The 20,381-nt window shown below is 45.5% G+C and overlaps 1 protein-coding gene, 1 long non-coding RNA gene and 1 pseudogene across 2 annotated transcripts; 1 reads left to right on the top strand and 2 right to left on the bottom strand.

Annotated features, from left to right (window-relative positions):
• Window positions 1–1,264: 1,264 nt before the first annotated feature.
• Window positions 1,265–8,999, top strand: LOC109754242 (disease resistance protein Pik-2-like; annotated as a pseudogene).
• A 2,406-nt stretch (window positions 9,000–11,405) lies between these two features.
• LOC141039235 (uncharacterized) lies at window positions 11,406–12,452 on the bottom strand. The gene is made up of 3 exons (XR_012200159.1): window positions 12,210–12,452; window positions 11,864–12,136; window positions 11,406–11,788 (listed from the first exon to the last, which is right to left on the bottom strand). It is a non-coding gene; the product is annotated as an uncharacterized lncRNA (long non-coding RNA).
• A 2,282-nt stretch (window positions 12,453–14,734) lies between these two features.
• LOC109754238 (putative disease resistance protein RGA3) lies at window positions 14,735–19,155 on the bottom strand. Its single transcript, XM_020313149.4, has 3 exons — window positions 18,705–19,155; window positions 17,687–18,613; window positions 14,735–17,554 (listed from the first exon to the last, which is right to left on the bottom strand). The coding sequence occupies exons 2-3, from the start codon at window positions 18,593–18,595 to the stop codon at window positions 15,122–15,124; spliced, it is 3,342 nt and encodes a 1,113-aa protein (XP_020168738.1). The 5' UTR covers window positions 18,596–18,613; window positions 18,705–19,155; the 3' UTR covers window positions 14,735–15,121.
• Window positions 19,156–20,381: the final 1,226 nt, after the last annotated feature.

Here is a 20,381-nt window from a genome sequence, read left to right as displayed (position 1 = left end):
ATTGAGAGAAAGAGATGTTCACTGGTGAGCTCATATCAAGGACTTGTCAAAAAAAATATGTTGATACTGCAGACCAAATCGTGGTGAAGGGATTTTGCAATGATCTCCATTAATAAATTCTGCAAGCCGAGCTAAGTACAACAAACACATGGCCCTCCTAAAATTTCACTTCAAAGTCGGCATCGGGTCCGCACCCTCCACCGGTGCCGTCGCTGTCTTTGCCGAGGGACCCTTCCGTGGGCCGCCAAGACCTGCAAATCAGGTACCTCACTACAACTTGGACCATGATCTTCCCTCACTATCCTGCCACTGAGACCTTCTGCTCCGGCCTTTGCACCTGAGTTGTTCGATGAAATGCCAAGCACGACGATGATGCGCGAATGCCATGTCACTTGTCACTAGTGTTCGCTGCCCATGCCCATGCCCAAACCTATCATTGTTGTCTCTGCTACTGCAAAAAAAGTTAAAAAATAGTCACCAATGTAACTCACCACACAGATGCACCAGATTGGTCAATAAATCATGTGTGATGTAAGGTCTTTTCCATCCAAACGTATATACAACATATAAGAGTATTAAAGTATTCTTTTCCGTCAGTTGTCTTCATCTTTCATCGTTGGATGCTATATCTTCCTAATTTCTCTCATCGATGATTATGTCAGACTATACATGCTCTTATACATGTACATACAGGGATAAACTAAGTATGTATTTGTACTGTGCTAATCCTGGATCCGGATCGTAAAACGAGGCTTAGCCATGTGCCTATGGATGTCGACATCTCCTTGAATGCCACAAGCTTCTCTCTCTAGTTTATTAGCGTAGTAAGCAGGATTAACATATCTCATTTGGCTCCTAAACTATGCTTAGAGTGCGTGGTCCTTTCCGATAAAGGGCGCCAAGTGGGTGGTACTTGGTAACTGTGAAAACAATAGACCTGCCGCAGCATGTGATACGTAATTAATTAACTGGTGATCAGTTGTCCTTGTGTCGACATCATTGAGTGATTCCATGCGTGATTTTCTTAACCCCACACAGCAAGCTCATCCATCGTTGAGTGAACAATTTCTGCATGATTAGAATAAATGTCTTCAACATCTAATGAAATGGGAATGAAATGTTACCAAATAACCATATATTTGCGTCCCGCAAAATATCTATAATGTTTTGAGGACCACGTCGATCACCATCTTCACTGGGGTTGCCTCCGGCTCCATCACATTACCGATCCATATATTTTGTTAACTCCCCTTGCAACTCGGTACTGAACAACATGATGAGGTCACTGTGTGGAGCAACGCTAGGTTGTTGTCCGAGTGGTCGTCGGCTTCTACATCGTAAAACACCTCCGATGTCAGTGAGTGTATGTTTTTTTTCGTTGTTCTTTGGCAACTCACATGCATTTAAGTGGTTGAACTTAATGGTGGTGTACTACATTTTGGTCTACAACATATCTTGTTAACTTTTTTAACAAAGTAAAAAAAAAGAAACATGAGAAAATATAGTAGAGAACAAGAAAAGGAAAAGGAAAGCTACTAGTAGCAGCAATAGTACTAGCTAGTACTAGGAGCAGTAGTGGTGCTGTGCTAGCTCTTAGAAAAGGACGCGACTCCTCTGACATGCCGTCGGCTCATAGACACGTGGGTCCGGCCCCTTGCTTCAGTGGGCCAATGGCAGGGTGTAGTATGGCAGAGGAGCCGGCTCCCTTAGAAAAATGCCAACTGATTCATAAACTATTCCCTTGGGAGTCGCTTATTTGACTATAAGTCTCTCCCATCTTCTGTCTCCTCCCTATGACCGGACCTCCTCTAGATCTCATCTCGCCTCAATGGAAATGCAAGTCTCATAACTTGTCTTCTCCCTATGAAAGCTTGAGAAGTGATCCATCGTCCTAGTGTGGAAGGAATCATCTCAAGCTTCGCACTTGACTTACAGGTAATTCGATTTTTTTGTTGAAACGGGCATCTCCAGGTTTTTGTTCCACGGGATCTTCTCCGGAGTTTAATTGCTCTAGTTGCCTTTGCAATGACCTGAGGTAGGTCAACTTTGTGTTTCTTCTACTAATGGAAACTGCAACCAGAAGGAGGCTTGAGATTTGACAACTTGTATGTAGATGGATGGCCTTTTCTTGCGGGAAGTGATTTGAGGACCTACTGAACATATGAGAGAAAACAAGCTATATTTCTGTCAAGCACGTCGAGTAGCTAGTAATAAGTAAAAAGGACTGCTGTTGTTTTGCAATATATACCTCTTTGAGTCCATATTTGCATACACTAATCCCATTTAGTGAGAGCCTTGGTCAGCTGGGATTAAGTTCAAACCAGATTAGAGATGGCATAACGTAGGCTGCTCTCTCCGCCACGCTCCCGGAGCGGCGGCCTCCATTGGCCACAGAAATGATGCACTGGAGGCGTCTTAGATCTGGGTCTTTTTGTTTTCAAACCTTTTTTCCATGTGACAAAATCCATGTTCAAAGTTGCTTTTCTTCCTTCTAGGATCTGATCCAGTGAGGATCGTGCCATGATCAATCATAGGGCAAACAAGAAAGCTAACACTGACTTCCACTCCTGTATTCCTAGCTTCATTTAGACTCTTTCTTTGCGCCTTTTCTTTTCTTTTCCTCATGCACACTGATATAAATATCCACAGTGGTCAAAAGCTGGCATTATGTTGATTTGACACTTGAGTTTAGTCAAAATATGTGATGAACTAGGTTCAGATTTGTTCGATCTAGTTGATTCAAAGTTGTGCAAAAATATTGTGGCTGAAAGTTACACTTCTCCATGTTGAAAACTGTGGTTTGGGGGTTGAAATCTTCAAAATCTGGATTGCAACCTTCCCATTTTGGAATTCACAATTTTCTTTTTTTTTAACAGACAAAAAGGAATTGGAGGAAGAAGCTGCAGGAGCCAGAGGTAGCAATCACATTGCATCACCAGGTTGATCATCAACCAAAACATCATAGAGCTCTTTGGATCCGGCAAGGCAAGTTACATGGAGGTCGTGACTGGGGCTATGAGCACCCTCCTGCCCATCCTCGGCAACCTTCTCAAGGAGGAGTACAACCTGCAGAAGAACACCAGGGGTGAGATCAAGTTCCTCAAAGCAGAGCTGGAGAGCATGGAGACTGCCCTCATCAAGGTTTCAGAGGCACCGCTGGACCAGCCACCTGACAAACAGGTCAAGCTGTGGGCGAGGGATGTCAGGGATCTGTCCTATGAGATTGCAGACAACGTTGACAATTCTTGGCATGCCTTGAATGTCAGCAGCAAAAGAGGCCACACAGCTTCATGGGTTTCATTCATAGAAGCATCAACATACTGACAAAGGGCAAGGTCCGACACAATATTGGCATGGATATCACAGACATCAAGAGGCGCATCAAGGAGGTCAGTGAGAGGCGTGATAGGTACAAGGTTGATAGCGTTGTGCCCAAGTCCACTAGCACAAGTACTGATACACTTCGCCAGTTAGCCTTGTTCAAAAAGGCGGCAGAGCTTATTGGCACCGAAGAGAAGAGCCTTGACATAGTCAAGATGCTAATGGAGGGAGACGAGGTTTTCAAGAAACAGCCCAAGATGATCTCTATTGTTGGCTTTGGAGGCTTAGGGAAAACAACTCTTGCTAACGTGGTATATGAGAAGCTTCGTGGGGACTTTGATTGTGGAGCTTTTGTTTCTGTGTCTCTTAATCCTGACATGAAGAAGCTTTTCAAGAGTTTGCTCCATCAACTTGACAAGGTCAACTACAAGAACATCATGGACGAGTCAGCGTGGAGCGACACACAACTCATAAGTGAGATAAGAGATTTCCTTCGAGACAAGAGGTATGTACATTGGTGCCCCTGCCATTGATATTTTATCTAGGAGTTCATGTTATTAGCTCCAGAGTTCATGTAGGCAAGTTTTCCTACAGTTTGATCTATCATTACATTTATTTTCATCTTTTTCATGTTATTTAGGTTTGATGAGAGTGTTAAGAGAATACTCCCGTACAAAAACAACATTTGTTATACCATTACCTAGAATATATATATCTAACAAGAGTGAATAGATCATGAAAAGTAGACTCTATTTAGTTCTTAAATTATTATAGAAAGAAAAAAGGTCAAATAAGCTTTGAGGTTATATAAAGAAATATGCTCATTTTGTGTTTAAAACTGTGAAGTAAAATAATTAATTAACTCTGAAGCTAAAATTTCTAATATTGAAATTCTGTAGTAAAATAATTAATTAAATGCCATATCATGTACTTGCTTATATGTTCGTATCTTTCTTTATTCCTCGTAATGTTACTATCTTATGGGTCTTCTTTTGGTTACAGGATTTTCTCTACAATAATTAGACGTAGTTTGAATATTGGTAACATCATTAACGCCAGCTCGTAACACTAAGGATGTATTGACACTGCTAACCACACACCTCCAATGCTATTCTAATATAAAATTAGACTACACCTCCCTTGTATTAGGAACATCCACGATTGGCAATTGAATATCATAATACTATCACACGTATATATCTAAACTAGTGCACGGATGTAATGAGGTTGCATCCAGACGTCCAGGGGAGGTGCCGGCATGGTGCTCGATGGCTCCTCTAGCCCCTTTTCTGTTATCTTTTTTAAGTTTCAAATTATCTCAACTGTCTTTATTGGTCAAGCATATTGGGTCTCTAATTTGGACAAAAATATAATCCAAATTGTTCACTTCCAGGAGATGAACAGAACTACCAAGTCTGGTCGTTAAAGAAAGATTAGATTTTAAATTAGGTTTCGATTCCCAGATTCCTACTCAAGAACCATGTTTAATCCCTTAATCCTGCAAATTAGGATCATGTTATTTATGGGATGTCACAACCATACTCGATGAGTCATGTCCTGATTATTCATTACTGTAATATTTCACTTACGTAGCCGAAGAGTGCTCAAAGCACACACCCTAGCTTTACTAATATATGGCCTTTTGGTATTCCCTCACAGGTACTTCATTCTCATTGATGACATATGGGATAAATCTGTGTGGAATAATATTAGATGTGCTCTGATTGAGAATGAATGTGGTAGTAGAGTAATCGCAACAACTCGCATTCTAGATGTTGCCAAAGAAGTTGGTGGTGTTTATGAGCTTAAACCTCTTTCTACTAGTGACTCAAGAAAGTTATTCTACCAAAGAATATTTGGAACTGAGGACAAGTGCCCTCATATTCAGTTGGCTGAAGTAAGTGAGAAAATTTTGCAGAAATGTGGTGGAGTACCATTGGCTATCATTACACTGGCTAGTATGTTGGCTGGTAAAAAGGAACATGAAAATGCATATACGTATTGGTCCAAGGTGTACCAATCTATAGGTTCTGGGCTAGGAAATAATCCTGACCTGATGGACATGAGGAGGATACTATATGTCAGTTACTATGTCTTACCTCCAAATCTGAAGACTTGTTTACTGTATCTCAGTTTGTATCCAGAGGATTATTATATTAAAACCAAAGAGTTGATATGGAAATGGATAGGCGAAGGATTTCTTCGTGAAGAGCAGGGGAAGAGCTTGTATGAAGTAGGAGAGGATTACATTGCTGAGCTCATTAACAAAAGCTTGGTCCAACCAATTGATATCAATATTGCTAATAAGGCGAGCTCTGTCCGTGTACACGACATGGTGCTTGACCTTATCACTTCCTTGTCAAATGAGGAGAACTTTCTCGCAACATTGGGTGGTCAGCAGACCAGGTCACTGCCAAGTAAGATCCGTCGACTGTCTCTCCAAACCAGTAATGAAGAGGATGTCCATCCAATGCCAACCATGAGCAGCTTGTCCCATGTGCGATCACTTACTGTGTTCAGTAAAGACCTCAGTTTGCTGTCGGCACTTACAGGTTTTCTTGTCCTGCGTGCATTGGATTTAAGTGGTTGTACTGAAGTGGTTAATCATCATTTGAAGGATATTTGCAAGTTATTTCACCTGAGGTATCTGAGTCTAAAAGGGACATCTATCACTGAGATCCCGAAAGAGATCGGCAATCTGCAGCTTCTGCAAGTGCTAGACATAAGGTCCACCAAAATGAAAAAATTGCCATCAACCTTTGTTCAGCTAAGACAACTGGTTTTTGTTGACATGGGTACTAGGGCGGTCTCTACATTGCTTCTAAAATCAATGTGCACCTTGCCCTCCCTCTCTTCCCTTGCAATTGGATTAGCTAAACTGACAGAGGAAGACCTCCAGATACTTGGGAGCATGCCGTCTCTGAGTGACCTCTCTATACGTACAGTGTATTGGGGAAAAGTAAGAGAGGAAAGGATAGTCATTGACAAGGGTTGTCCCTTCCGGTCTCTGACAAGGTTCAGTTTCAAGAGTAGCAGCTTCATTGATTTCATGTTTGCACAAGGAACCTTGCAAAACCTCCAAATCCTGGAGTTAGAATTTTATGTTGAGGGAATAAAAGACCAATTTGGTGATTTTCAGTTTGGGCTGGAGAACCTCTCTTCACTTGAGCATGTCTATGTGCTGGTTCATGGTTGTGATGGTGATGGTGAGCTGATTGATGCAGTTCAAAAAATGCTTGATATTAAACCCAACAATCCCACACTGACGGTGAAGGTAACTCCACGCTGATTCACCCTTGCAAGCAACGCTTAGTAGTTCAATACGTTAGCAACGTGTATGCTGATTCTTACTCCATTTGGGTACATGGCGCTTCAATTACTAGTTCAATCCACGCAGCTTCATAGGCTAGTGAACTTAAAATGTGAAACTTTCATTTAATTTAGTTTTACTCATTGCCTTTTTATTTTGCAATAAAATAGTTTAGAGAGGGAGTAAATCTTAATCCATTTGGGTATTTTGCGCTTCAAGTACTAGTTCAGTCCGTGCAGCTTCATAGGATAGTGAATTAAAAATGCGGCCGCAAAGCCAGCGCGTGAGCAGCGAGGTGCGGTGTCTGTGCTTCTTGAAACCGTGCGTGCTGAGGGCGTGCTCGGAGTTGCGCGTGAGTGGCTGCGTGTTTTGCACTGTGTACGTGCGCGGTCCAATCCCTCTCCACCACTGCAGCCGCCACCGACGACTGACGAACGGCGGTGCTGGAGGAAGGGAAGCAACGCGAAGACGAGCGATAGGGACATGCGGCGTCGCGTTGCCCGTCGTTTGTGCGGCCGACATCCGCTATAGGCCACAAAACATTGTCCAGTAGCCTCGGTTCGTCTGTAGGTGCTCTAGGGTGGAAGGAATCAACCCAGGTGGCTCTATGTCACCCCCACAGTGTCCTTTGTCTCCGCTTCCAGCTAGTCACCGCCGCCATGCGATCTCCTGCTCTGGCGCATCCCGGCCTCCTCCATCAACCTCCTAGGCTTTGTGGAGCCGTAACGAAGCTTCCGCTGCTGTACCTTGGCGGTGGTGATGCCTCGCTCTAGCAGATGCATTGGTCAACCATGTCCATGCCTCTGAGTTTCCCCTGCAATCCATGCCATGCTGATGTGGTCTAGGTGAGCGCCTGGTATCCCCCACCCTCTCCCGAGCTTCCCTATGACTGTAGATCCCCTGTAACCCCTTGCCTGTGCAGCACCTTCAGGCCTAGCTCTTCGTTCTTGCTTCCTCGGACACGGGCCACTCTAGAACCATCTCCCGCCTGCTCGTGCAGCTCCCTCGCGCACTCCTGCGCAGTCCCGAGCGCCGCCGCCGTGTGCACGCTCGCGGGTGTTCAAAGCGCCAGTGAGACACCGACAGGAGGGCTCCACCTTGCTGTGATTGGGTTAGTGTAATCCTCTGTAGTGATTTCCAAATATGGACGATGCAGTTCTTAGTCCTAGTATTTAAGTTCAATAAATCTAGCCATGATGGCCTTCCCTTAAAATATTTTATGGTTACTATAATGCCACATGGATTGACTGGTCAACTACAAAGCCATGTCACAGCAAAACCACCATGTAAATGTCCAATAGTTAAGGGTGTATTCTAACTGGTATTATAATAATTTATGTATAAGTTGCACTGTTGTACTTTCCTATCTCTAATGTTTTTGGATATTTTTTCCAATTTATTAATTAGTATGGAGCGAGGGAAAATGAGAATTCTGGATAACGGAATTCAGTAAAATATGAAAATATAGACACACTAGAAAACACTACAAATGTTTTCTGCTGATATGTCCTCTTTTTTCCACAGATGGTGGGCCTCGCCTTTCCTTACAAAATGACGCAACATTTCTTTATGCGATCTGGTATGGCACCAAATCCTCTGAAGGGCTTGCGTTCAGTTTAAGTGAATAATTGTGTCAATTATTTCGTAGCTTGATAAGAGTGGTAGATATATAGTAAATTTGTGATTAAGATGCCGTAAATACTTGGATTGTAAACTGTCATAGAAAAATATCGCAAATTCCCCTATAAAATGTTGTAAAACTAGGGTTTTGTAGATTAAGTTAATGTACTCATAGCGTGGCTGCTGGAATGAATTGCTATAGAATTTGAAATGATAATTCATGACAGCTTTTATATTTCTGACAAATTTCGAAAAAGGTAGAGATAAACTAGACATTGAATATACAACTTAATTTGTTTCTAAGGGAGCTATCTAATCCGTTGTTTGGTGGGTGCACTAGGAAGAGAGTTGTCCATAGAGGAATAATCAGAGCTGAGGTGGTGCCCAGGAAACGATGCAGGCGGCCAGCATACACGACAGGGGATCTAGTAAAGTCGTCCATGGAATCTCTATTCCTCGGCCGGCATAGGGTGAAGCCTGTTTGGCACCACGAGTCGAGATTTCTCAAATACTCTGTTTATTATTCAGTTATTTCTTCCATCATCATATTGATTCCTTTCCGACGGGTTGTAGCGCCAGCTATATGAGATTTAATCCTGTCTTGCATTACATAAGCAAGGAAACGGCGTATTAGGAGGCAACATGTGCCGATTTGTGATAGCAGTGTAACTTCTCTTCAGTTTACTTTTGGGAATCCTTGACTGAACTCATGCCTACATGGTACATGTTTGTGCAGAAGAGTTTCTTACGTTGATGGATTTCGGCCTATGTTTCAGCAACTTAGTTCGATCCTCGAACAAGATCATATAAAAACCTCAAACCGGAAGCACGGTGCTGCCACGTAGAGGTTCGCTCTCCCGTCCACGTCTCCGGCAGCCGACGCCGGCAACGAAGCCGTGGCACCCTCCTCGTCCCTACTCCGTCCTCAACCGTGCGTACTGAGGGGGATGCAGTACGTGCAATGGATCCTGTTACTGGTTCGCCCTGCCACCCAAGAAACGCAAGAGAAGAAGAGAAATGCCGGGCCGCGGTCGCAGCCGCCACTACCTCACCGTCGCCGTCACCGACTCATCCGACGCCACTTACCAAAGTCCGTGCAGCTTCCCCCACGCCCTCGATCCGGCTCCTCCCCAACTAAGCCTCCTCCCATCTCGGCCTCGCCGCTTGTTCGACCAAATGCCCCGCCGGGACGCTGCCTCCTGGAACTTCCTCCTCGCCGTGCATCCCGCCTACTTATGTTTCATACTATGATTAAATTTATCTATCAATAAATTATAGTTACTGAACTGCTGAATGTATCTAGAGTGGAAGACCTGTGGGATACCGATCTATCAGCTGACCGACACATATGTAAGTTGCCCATTTGTATAGCCAATCCTTCAGAAAAGTTCCCCTAAAAATGCTTCATAAAAGCTCTGTTTTGTTTGTTACCACGACGGACCAAAAACTAGTTGGAAGTAAAATGTCAGGAGTTCATAGGTGGGAATTCAATTAGTTATTTGGGAGCTAGAGCGCTCTACGACTTTCTCCGTGATAATAGGGACATCTTCGTTCACACACTTCCAATATGCTAGGAATCCTTTAACTTTTTCAAGTCCATGAACTTTTTCCAGATTCATGGACTATTTTTGAATCCGTGAACTTTTTGAAATCCATGAACATTCGTTAAATCCATGACTTTTTCAAATTTGTGAACCTTTTTCCAAATCCTTTTTTTATTTTGTGAACTTTTCTTTGAATTCATGAACACTGTTTTCTTCAATTTCGCTTAATGTTTCCAATTAATGTACTTTTTTTAATAAAAAACTAAGTTATTTTTATCCTAAGACAAAGACCATCCCAGCAGGAAATAAATAATGAAAAAATATCGAGCAAACAGATGAGGGGCGAAGAGCGAGCAAGCATTGAACAAGGGGCGCTTCTATTCCTCGCGTTCAGCGAGTCCTGGGGGAGCGCTCGCCTCGAGAGGAAGCAACACATGGGCCGGCCCAGGTTCGGGGGAGGGCACATTTTCAGTATTTGTTTTACGTCTTTGTTTTATTTTTTGTAGTTTTGTTTATACTTTAAAATATTATAAATATATACTACGAAAAACACTCTTCCAAAAACATTTGGAAATTGTTGAACGAGTATTTGAAAAATATTGAACGAGTATTTGAAAAATGTTGAACACGTATATGAAAAGTATTTGAAAAAACGTTGATCGTATATATAAAAATGTTTAACAAGTATTTGAAAAATGTTGACAAGTATTTTAAAAAATTTTGATACTGTATATATAAATGTTGAACAAGTATTTGAAAAGTGTTGAAAAATTATTTAAAAAATATTGAACAAGCATTTGAAAAATGTTGAACACGTATTTGAAAAAATGTGGTACAAAAATTTAGAAAAATGTTGATCATATATATAAAAATATTGAACAAGTAGTCAAAAATTGTTGAACAAGTATTTGAAAAAATGTTGACAAGTATTTAAAAAAATGTGGAACAAGCATTTGAAGGGAAAACCGAAAAGAAAGAAAAACCGGAGACGAAAAAAGAAAGAATGGAAAAGGAAAATTAAACAAAAAGTGGAGAAGAAAAAAGAAAAATCGAAAAGAGAAAGCAGAAGAAAATAACGTGAAAAACAAAATGGAAAACCAGCTTCACTCACCTAACCTAAGAAAATGAAAATAAATAAATCAAAAACAGAAAATGAAAAGGAAAAATAAACCATAAATCACCCCTAAACCCCTAAACATGAAGTCCCGGTTGAGGGCAGCAACCGGGACTAAAGTTCCCCAGCTTGAGTCCCGGTTTGTGGCACAAACCGGGACTAAAGGACCCTAACCCCCGGCGCGCGCTGCCGGCCACGTGAAAGGGATTTAGTCCCGGGTCGTGGCAAACCGGGACTAAAGAATGGGGGACTTTAGTCCCGATTTATTTGTTCTGGATGATGAATCGGGACTAAAGGCCGGTTCTCCACTAGTAAAGCACACCAGAATTTTCTGGCCGGACAACAGATGTCCCAGACAACACATGCCCTTGTTTTATTACTCCCACCGTTTCTTTTTAGTCCGCATATAAGGTTTTGTCAAAGTCAATCTTTGTAGAGTTTGACTAACTTTATATTAAAAAATATAAACGTTCACAATATAAAATCAATATTATCAGATGCACCATGAAACGTATTTTCATATTATATAGTTTTAGTATTGTAGATGTTCATAATTTTTATATAAATTTGGTCAAACTTTGTGTAGTTTGACTTTGACCAAATCTTATATGCGGAGTAAAAAGAAACGGAGGGAGTACTTAGCAACTCAAGCGACACTCGGGATTGCTTCGGCAGGCCACAGTCGGATTCTTAAATCCTTCATGGCTCGTTCGGCCGCCCCATGCAGTTCGACCGGCTGTTTCAGCTGATCGGTCAGGGGCACCGGATGCTCTGGCGCCAGATACTGCGACCAGAACACCTTCTCCGTTGAGCCCCCCTCTTCGGCTCGGAAGAACTCCGCGGCATCAGAAACGCTGCGCGGCAGATCCGCAAATACTCCTGGAGAACTCCAAACGCGGGTCAGTAAAATGTACTTCTTCTTCACATGCTTGCTTTGCATATTAAAAGCCTTACCCGTCGCGATCTTCTTCGCCTCTTGGATCGCCTGGAGGGCTCCCTGGGCTTCGCGCCGTGCATCTTGTCCGCTTTGACGCACCTTGGCGAGCTCGGCCTCTTGGTCCGCATTCTTGCCTTTCAATGCCTCACACTTATCAGCAGCATCTTGGAGCTCCTTTTAGACCTCCAAAACCCGGGCCTCGTGCTTCTCACGGGCAGCTTGCTCCTCGGCCGCCTTTTCTTGGGCTTCGGCCAACTCCTTCTTCAGGGCCTCGACCTTAGTCCCTGCCCCTACAAATACAATGGAGCCACGATCAGTTACATATTCTTAACACTCTGGATATATATAAGAATCCGGACATACCTTGCTGGCCCTCTAGCTCCTTCCTCATACGGCTGAGTTCTTCCTCGGGCCGCTCCAGACTCTGCTTTAGTCCAGAGACTTCGGCAGCATGAGAGGTTGCTGCTAACAGCGACGCGTGTGATTCACATAGACAAATGTGGTTAGATTCCTGATAAACGAGATTTGATCCTCTGTCCGGCTTTTCTTTCCGAACACCGAACAGAGCACCAGGGGCTACTGTCTATACTGTGACATTCTTTTTTCGACATAATTATGAACACTCACCTCGAAGCCTGTTAGAAGGCTGGTGCAGGTGTCGGTCAGCCCGTTTTTAACGGACTGAACCCTCTCAACCACCACACCCATAAGGGTGCGATGTTCATCTACGATGGAAGCGTTTCGCACTGCTTCCTGTAGAGTATCCGGTGCCTCTGGTTGGACAGAGGTCACCGGTGGAACAGGCATGCCTCCCTCTTTCGAAGGCGACTGCCTGCCGGACTTCGGAGCCGCATAGCTCTCCGGGACAGTATTCGGCTGGGGACCGAATTGGCCCCCAGCATCAGCTTCCGTGGGGATTCTCTCCCCCGTGTGTTCGGCCACAGAGGTCTCGCCCTCTGGCGCCCCGCTGGTGGCTTCTTGTGTCTCTCACTGGCCTGGGGCCTGGGGAGAAGAAGCCGCGGGGAGGGAGTCACTCTCCAGTACCTTCGGGTCCAAGGAGCTCCCCAAAGACACGGACCGCTCAACGGCCGGACTGCAAACATATAATTCAATGGATTTAATTCATGAAGGAGATAGGCGGGATTTGTACATCGGATCTTTTAATACTTACGATCCGGCCAAGGGCCTTTTTCGGGGGCGCCGCTCTGGACCGCTTTCAAGGTCCCACGCGGAGCTGTCCGCAAGGACGGTCTTCCCCTTCTTGGGCGCCTCCGCCTCCAAACTTACGGAGGCCGCCCTCTTCTTCCTTCCCCCTTCGGGGGAGAATCGTTCTCCTCCTTCTCCTCCTCCTCGTCGTCCTCATGGGTGGAGGAGGGGTCTTCGGCATCTTCGGACGTCACGTCCGAAGTGCCCTTACGGTGGGGGCCACTTTGGGTCCCCGTGGCCTTCTTCTTGGCCTTCTTCAGCGGCGCCTTGTAAGGTGCCGGAGCCAGCATCCTCGTTAGCAGAGGTACGGCTGGATCCTCAGGCAGCGGAGCCGGACACTTGATCCGCTTCGCCGTCTTCGTCCACCCCTGAAAATATAAGTAAGGGGGCTCATGTGTTTTCTTTCTCGGATAAGCAAATGAAGGGTAAACCTTGGAATAATAAAAACTTACCGAACTGGCGGGATGATCTATATCGTGCCCGCGGTCGTCGGTCGTGTTTGGTTACGTCTGGTTGGCCTTGAATAGCACCGTCCAAATATCTTCGTGCGTGGTTCCGAAGAACCCTCGCAGCGTACTTTGTTTACAACGAGGAGCAGGCTAGCAATATGGTAAAGTGCGATGCCTTACTTTTGAAGTGATTGATGTCGTACATTGCAAGTTCTATTTTTCTTTATTGTAGAATAAGAAAATCATGTACACACAACAGAGAGAAAATGTTTATCTATTATTTGCATCCCACCGCTTGCTTCTTGAAGACGTCGTCGTGGGTCTCATCCTTGTGCCAGGCAGCGGCGGTTGAGAACTCCTGTCCATTTGTTTGGACTCGGCAGCTGCGACGCTTCACCTCGTAGCCCTCTCGGGGTCGTTGTGGTGGAGCTCAGGAGTCTTCGGTCGGGCCTCGGCGAGGTGTCATGCTTGTTCTAGGTTTATGTTGTATCTTTTGATGTGCTTTGCTAGAGAGCGTTCAATAATATTATATAGCTTGGTCGTGTACTTTGATGTGTTTCTTTATATGTAAAGTGAGGTGAAAGCTGTTTTGAGTGACACTAATTAAAATGGACATGTTTCAATATTTTTCTCCTTGATTCTTCATGCCATAGTTGTAGTTGCACTGATCATATTATTCTATGTATGAACAAGCAGACAAATAGGTTATATACCACCCAATGCTAGGCGTTGATTGAGTTGTCTCTGTTTCAGATTTTAACAGCGGACCGATTGTGCGATGGAAGTGGAGCTACAGATTGAGTCTAGGATTAAGCAGAATTGTAGCAGAGCCCATCATGCGTACAGCAGGGCAGAGCTGGGGAGAGACGAGGCCATTTTGTGTTGTCTTACCTTTGTCGGTGCGATGGAATACGGGCATGCTCTGGTAACCCGAGAAACTATCTTCACCCTATAAATATAACATATTTGACGACCCTTTAACCAATTGCCATTTGACCATCGATCATTTTTTTATATATTATTCGTCCTATGGCAACGCACGGGTACTATGCTAGTAGCCTAGTACACCTTGTATCCATGATGCAAACAAAATGCGAATTTTTCATCCCTGTTTAATTACCTGCCAAACAATGGATTTGAACCAGGCTGAATTCCAGATGGGAAGTCGCAATGGAAAGACGTAGCATAAATAAATGCAGCGTCCTTCATCTGCAAACGTGGAGTCAGAAACCATATAAAAAGATTGTCTTTGATGACAGATATCACATAGTAACAAGCTCATAAGTGAGACAGCACTGAATTATCACCAACTCTTTTACATACATTACATAGCGCACTGAATGAATAAATAAGTAGCAGTCATCAAATCCAGGCAGTGGTACTGCCAACATTATTACTTTAAAACAGATGACATCCTTGGCATCATCACCAATCACACCAACCAAACTGCCAAGAGTTTTAACACCCATCATAACCATCCGGGACAGGGACAGCCGAGCCTGCAGTTTTGCTAGGCATTCCAACCAACCTATTCAAATGTCCTTTGCCGTCTTGTGATGCCTAAAGCCTCTCCTGATTGATTCAAGACCATCAGGCGCCCTTCACTGGCTCTCTGAAACGTCAGACAGCGGCAAATGGATTAACAAAAATAAGCTCACCGTTGCAAAAATATAGATAAAATTTCCTGGGGATGTGCTCAATCTTTTGCCAGTTTGGATGTCCCACTGTTCTACACGACTTCATCAACTCATCGTTGCAGTGATAAAGATAAAATTCCTCAATAGACTGGGGCAGTGTTGGAAGCGACCGGATATTCTTGCAAGCAATGATATACAGTTTCTTGAGCAACGTGAGGCGCTCCATGTTGCCTGTTAAGGAGTCCCAGCTGCAGGCCCTAATCCGGAGCACACGAAGATGAGGGAAAGCCTCAAATGCAGGACCAGTTCCCAGTTGGCTGCATGCTATCAAATAAAGATTTCGCAGGCCCTCTGGGCCACCGCTCTGCTTACCCACCATCCAATCTGGATACCTTGAACCTCTGTATCCATATATTTCAAGTCTTTGAAGCCCCACGGGAGGGCACAGGCCCTCAAGTACATCTGCTTCAACTTCTGGGCTGCACCTTGTATCATCACGCCAGTTGAACGTCAGATCTGTGAGCCGTTCCTTGGCAGCTAGATTGGCTTGAAGAGCTTCCTCCTTGCTTTTGACATTTTCAAGGCCATGGATCCACAGGCTTCCACGAAGCTTGTTTAGGTCCCTCAGCTGCCTTATCTCATAACCCTCTTTATTCCATATTGTGAAGCTTCGTAGCGTTTGCAATGAGATCAGCCTGCCCAAGTTAGGGATTTTCATTACTCCGCAAATCATGTGCTGCAAGTTCATAAGGCCAGCAGAGGGGAATTCCGAAATTTCTCCACCAGCAAAATCTAGCCGCTGGATATGGTGAAGTTTAGTTAGTGCGCTTGGTAAAATTACAGAGCATGACAAGTTTGTCCTGAAAGCAAGATAATGCAGGTGCTTTAACTGAGCAATAGACTTTGGGACCGAGAACTTCTTGGTTTTTTTTATTGCACAATGTTTCTTGCTAAAAGCAATGGCTAGTACCCGCAATTTCGGCAGCCTCTTGCATATACTTTCAATGACTTTTTCCTCAACTGGTGTCTCCTCTTCAACAACATCAATGATGAGAGTGCGTAAATATTCCAATCGAACGATCTTCTCGGTAATCAATTCTACATCATAATTCTGAACAAAAAGATGTCGGACATCTCGAGGGACATCTCCTTTCCAGCCTCCTCTCTGGCTCCTTTCGTTGTTGATTCTAAAGCAACCACTTCCGACGATTTTGTCAATTAAATCATGCAGCAGATCATGAATTACAAATGAATCAGTTCCTTTTGGTTGCAGAAATGAGCATGACACTAATTCTTGAATGTAGCCCTCGGCTACATCTTCCATCTCCTCTATTGCACAGCTAGTCTTTACAAACCCTTGTGCTATCCACAGGTGGACTAATTGGTCTTTTTCCAGTTTGAATCTTCTGGGGAAAATATTGCAGAATTCAAAGCATCGCCTTATGTCTGGATTAAGCTGCTTATAGCTCCACCAAAGAGCATCCATGGTGTCATTCAACATGTCAAGCTTTGCAACATTTTTCCAAAAACTGATATTTGGGTTTGCCCCAAGCCGTCCTGCAACTGTTACTGCTGCAATAGGTGACCCGTGTAGTTTCTTGGCAATATCTCTCCCAACTTGTTCAAATTCTTTAAGGGCAACTCTTGTACCACTTAGCGCATAATGCATAAACATCGCCAAGTACTGATCCTCATCCAAATCAGGCATTTCAATAAGTTTATCGGCACACAGAGCTCCAGCTGCTTCTTTTGTTCGAGCCGTCACCAGGATTTTGCTTCCTTTCAGCCCAACATTGAGTGGAGAGATTAGTTCCTCCAGTTGTTGGTCATTCTTGTTTTTCACCCAGAGATCATCCAATATCAACAAGAAACGTTTGCCACGCAATGCTTCCTTCAACTTTTTGTTTAGTCCCCTATGATCTGAAATACTGGGGAGACTATCTTTGCTAATATCCTTCAGCATTTCTTGAAATATATCCTCCACACTGAAAGTCTCCGACACATGAATACACATGATGGTGTCAAAAAGTTTCTCCTCCTTGCATTCCTCCTTTATGTAATCTCGAATATATCCTGCAAAGGTAGTCTTCCCAGACCCTGCAACGCCATAGATGCCAATCACAGAGTAACATGGACTATAGCTTGGTGCATCACCCTGTGGTATCTCACGCAGCCTTCCCATGATATCATCACGCAACGCCTCTCGACCAAATACCTCCCGCTTGCTAGCAGCTCCAAGTTCTCTCCTGTTTTTGTTGGCAATATCTTTTGGTGTGCTGTTGCCTGCCACACCCAAGAGTGGTGACTTGTTCACTTCACTGACGGTGTTTTCCACCTGCTGTATCCTTTTCTTCAATTTCAATCTTGACATAGCAGTAAAGAATACATCTAACATATCAAATAAGGAGGCATTCTCCTGGAAGTAGCAAAATATTAGACGAGTATGTCAGTCACATAAATATTGGACAGTCGTCCTTGAGCTTTTACATGTACATAGAGTGCATATGAAATGAAGAGCCGATGGAGTTGGTGATGAAATTGGGTGTACCTGACATTTTTTTATGCCAACCACTTGGTATGACCAGTCTCTGTAAAAGCAGGCAGCCTCAAACACATGAGCTAACCAGCTGTATAGTGATGCACAACAGTTCTTGAAGAAGTCAAACGAGGTGCACAAGCAAGAGAGCCACCGCCCTGAGGAATCTGAGGTTGTAGTCACCGGATCGGGCTTGTCATCGGAGGCCTCGACACTGGTTGCCACTGGATCAGGCTCGTTGTTCGAGGCCTCAGAACTGCTAGGCACCTGATTAGGCTCGTTGGAGGCCGCAGCACCAGCAGTCACCGGAACGATCTCATTGCCAGAGGCCTCAGCATTGCTAGTCACCGGATCAGGCTCAACATCAGAGGCTGGAATATCAATAATCACTGGAATGGGCTTGTTTGTGATTGCAGCACTGTTATTCGCCGGAATGGGCTCCTCTGACCTGGGTAGGAGGAACAAAGACAAGGAGCTTTCCCGTGCCCACTGCAGCAGCCGAGCTGATTTTGTCCGGACGACGCCTGCAATCCACACGCAGCTGCTTTTGCAGAGAGCAATGCAGACGGCGAAAGCGCGGCGGAGCCGGTGCCAGCACCTGACGACAATCTTCTCATGGGAATCGTCGAAGATGTCTTCGGCATCCTCAAGAGCATGCCTCAGCATGGCAGCCATCTTGTCCAGGGCGTCCAAATCGGTTTTCACTCTATTCCCTCTCTGCATCATCCTCTCCTGATCCACGGCCCTCACCGTCTTCTTCAGCTCCGGGATGATGTGGATCTCCAGCTCCCGGAGCTTCTGCGAGGCGTCGAAGCCGAGGCAGGCAAGGACCTTGGGCAGGAGCAAGGTGATGACGGGGGAGAGCAGCCAGCCAAGCACGGCAACGATCTCGGCAGCTTTCCATTCCAAATCAGCGGCCATGGAAACGGAATGCTTTTGCTGCGGACGAAGAGTGAACAGTGTGAAATTGGGGAATTTTCTACCGGTGGGAGCAGCGGTTTGTAAAGAGAAGCGATGTTCGGTTGGTTACCTTGTTGACTAGGAAGAAGCCGACGCCGACGCCGACGTCGCCGGTGCCGGTGCCGGTGCAGGAGGCGGCGGCGGCTGGGGTTTACTGTTGACGGGATCTGGGACTGATTTCGGTGCGAAAAGGGGATCTTTTTCTTACCGGGGACGGCAAGGCAGCCTCACCTACGGTCGGTGGAAATGCTCGTCGCCGCCGATGTTGCCGAAAAGGCGCTCCCGAGTACCAGTAGCCAATAATTTCGCCGTTCGCCGGCCGCCGGCCTGGAGGGTCTCCGGTGGAGGTCTGGCTGGGGTTCGGGAGGATAAGCCTTTACCTACATGGTTGAGGAGGAAGAAGGCGTCCGCCGTACGGGCGCGGTGGATGGCGGCAAGGGGGGTCGCCGGCGGGTTTAGAGCTGGGGGGCTGAGGTTCTTGGCGTGGGGAGAAAGAGGAATGCGCGTGGAGGGTTCGAAACAGGGTGGCGGCTGGACCTGGACTATACCTGGCCAAATGGGCCGGCCCGGCACGGCACGGCCCGGCCTGGGTTAAACGGGCCAGGCACGGCACGGCCCGGCCAGGCACGTTAAGTACACGGGCCGTGCCGGGCCGGCACGCGTGCTGCCCTCCCAGGCCCAAGCACGGCCCCCTCACTACACGGGCCGGCACGGCGGCCCGTTTGGCACGCTCGCACAGCGACCCGAGTAAACAGATCGAGGCACGTATACGTGCGCTCCTCGTCCACGTGCGCTCCTACCGCTTCTCCCGATCTCGTGCGCTTTTTTTATTCGAGTGAATCCCGATCTCGTGCGCTCGTGCCGCTCGTTCCAGTACTAGTCGCTCCTCGCTGTGTGTTAGACGTGCCGTGCCGGGCCGGCACGCGTGCCTGGCTAGCCAGCCCAGGCACGGCCCTAGCCGGGCCACGTGCCGGGCACGGCCCGTGACGGGCCAGGCACGCAGGCTATAGGGCTGGCACGTCTAGGCCGGCCCATTTGGTCAGGTATGACCTGGACGGAGGCTTTTTCTTTGCCTTTTTCAGAGCTTTCCTAGGGCATCTCCACCGTGCAACCTGTAAATTTCCTTCCACATTTCAATCGTAGCTATATATATTTCAAAAAAAAAATCAACGATCGGATGAAATTCGTGCAAATAAGGTGGACTTATATAAACATGACGAATTTCAAGCCGCTGAGCCAGCACTCAGTTCTCCGTGGGCGCTTAAAAAGAGTATAAGGTTGTCACGATCTCTCCTCTTACCTAGTTGTTGATGGTGTTCTGAACCAAGGGGTACTCATTAAAAATAAATCAGCAGGGCTGGGCCGAGGACCCCCCAAAATAAATCAGTTTGGCAGAACTTTGCGCCGCTAGCGTCGTCGCTCCTCTCGGTGAGGCTGCTCACCATCATACGAATGAGAGCCCATTTTTTCTATGTTCCTGGCCCGGTTTGTCGTGAAAAAAATTAAGCCCCTTTTATATGTTGAAGAAAGAACAACACACGGATCGGTATACAATGGTTAAACTTCTCATACACAACCTTTTCTAAGAACATAACATAGCTTAAGCAACCCTGTCTCTCCACTGTCCCCTTCTCCTGGACCGCATGCCTAAGATCCTAATAGTTAAATGGTGGATCTATATGGTTGGCTGAGATCCTAAGTCTCAAATAATACAAAATCAAGCATGTTTAACTAAAATACAGTGGGT

This window comes from Aegilops tauschii, chromosome 1, assembly GCF_002575655.3.
Source record: "Aegilops tauschii subsp. strangulata cultivar AL8/78 chromosome 1, Aet v6.0, whole genome shotgun sequence".
Lineage (NCBI taxonomy): Eukaryota > Viridiplantae > Streptophyta > Magnoliopsida > Poales > Poaceae > Aegilops > Aegilops tauschii.
The sequence above is the reverse complement of the archived record's forward strand: the minus strand, read 5'-3'. Positions and strand labels throughout refer to the sequence as shown.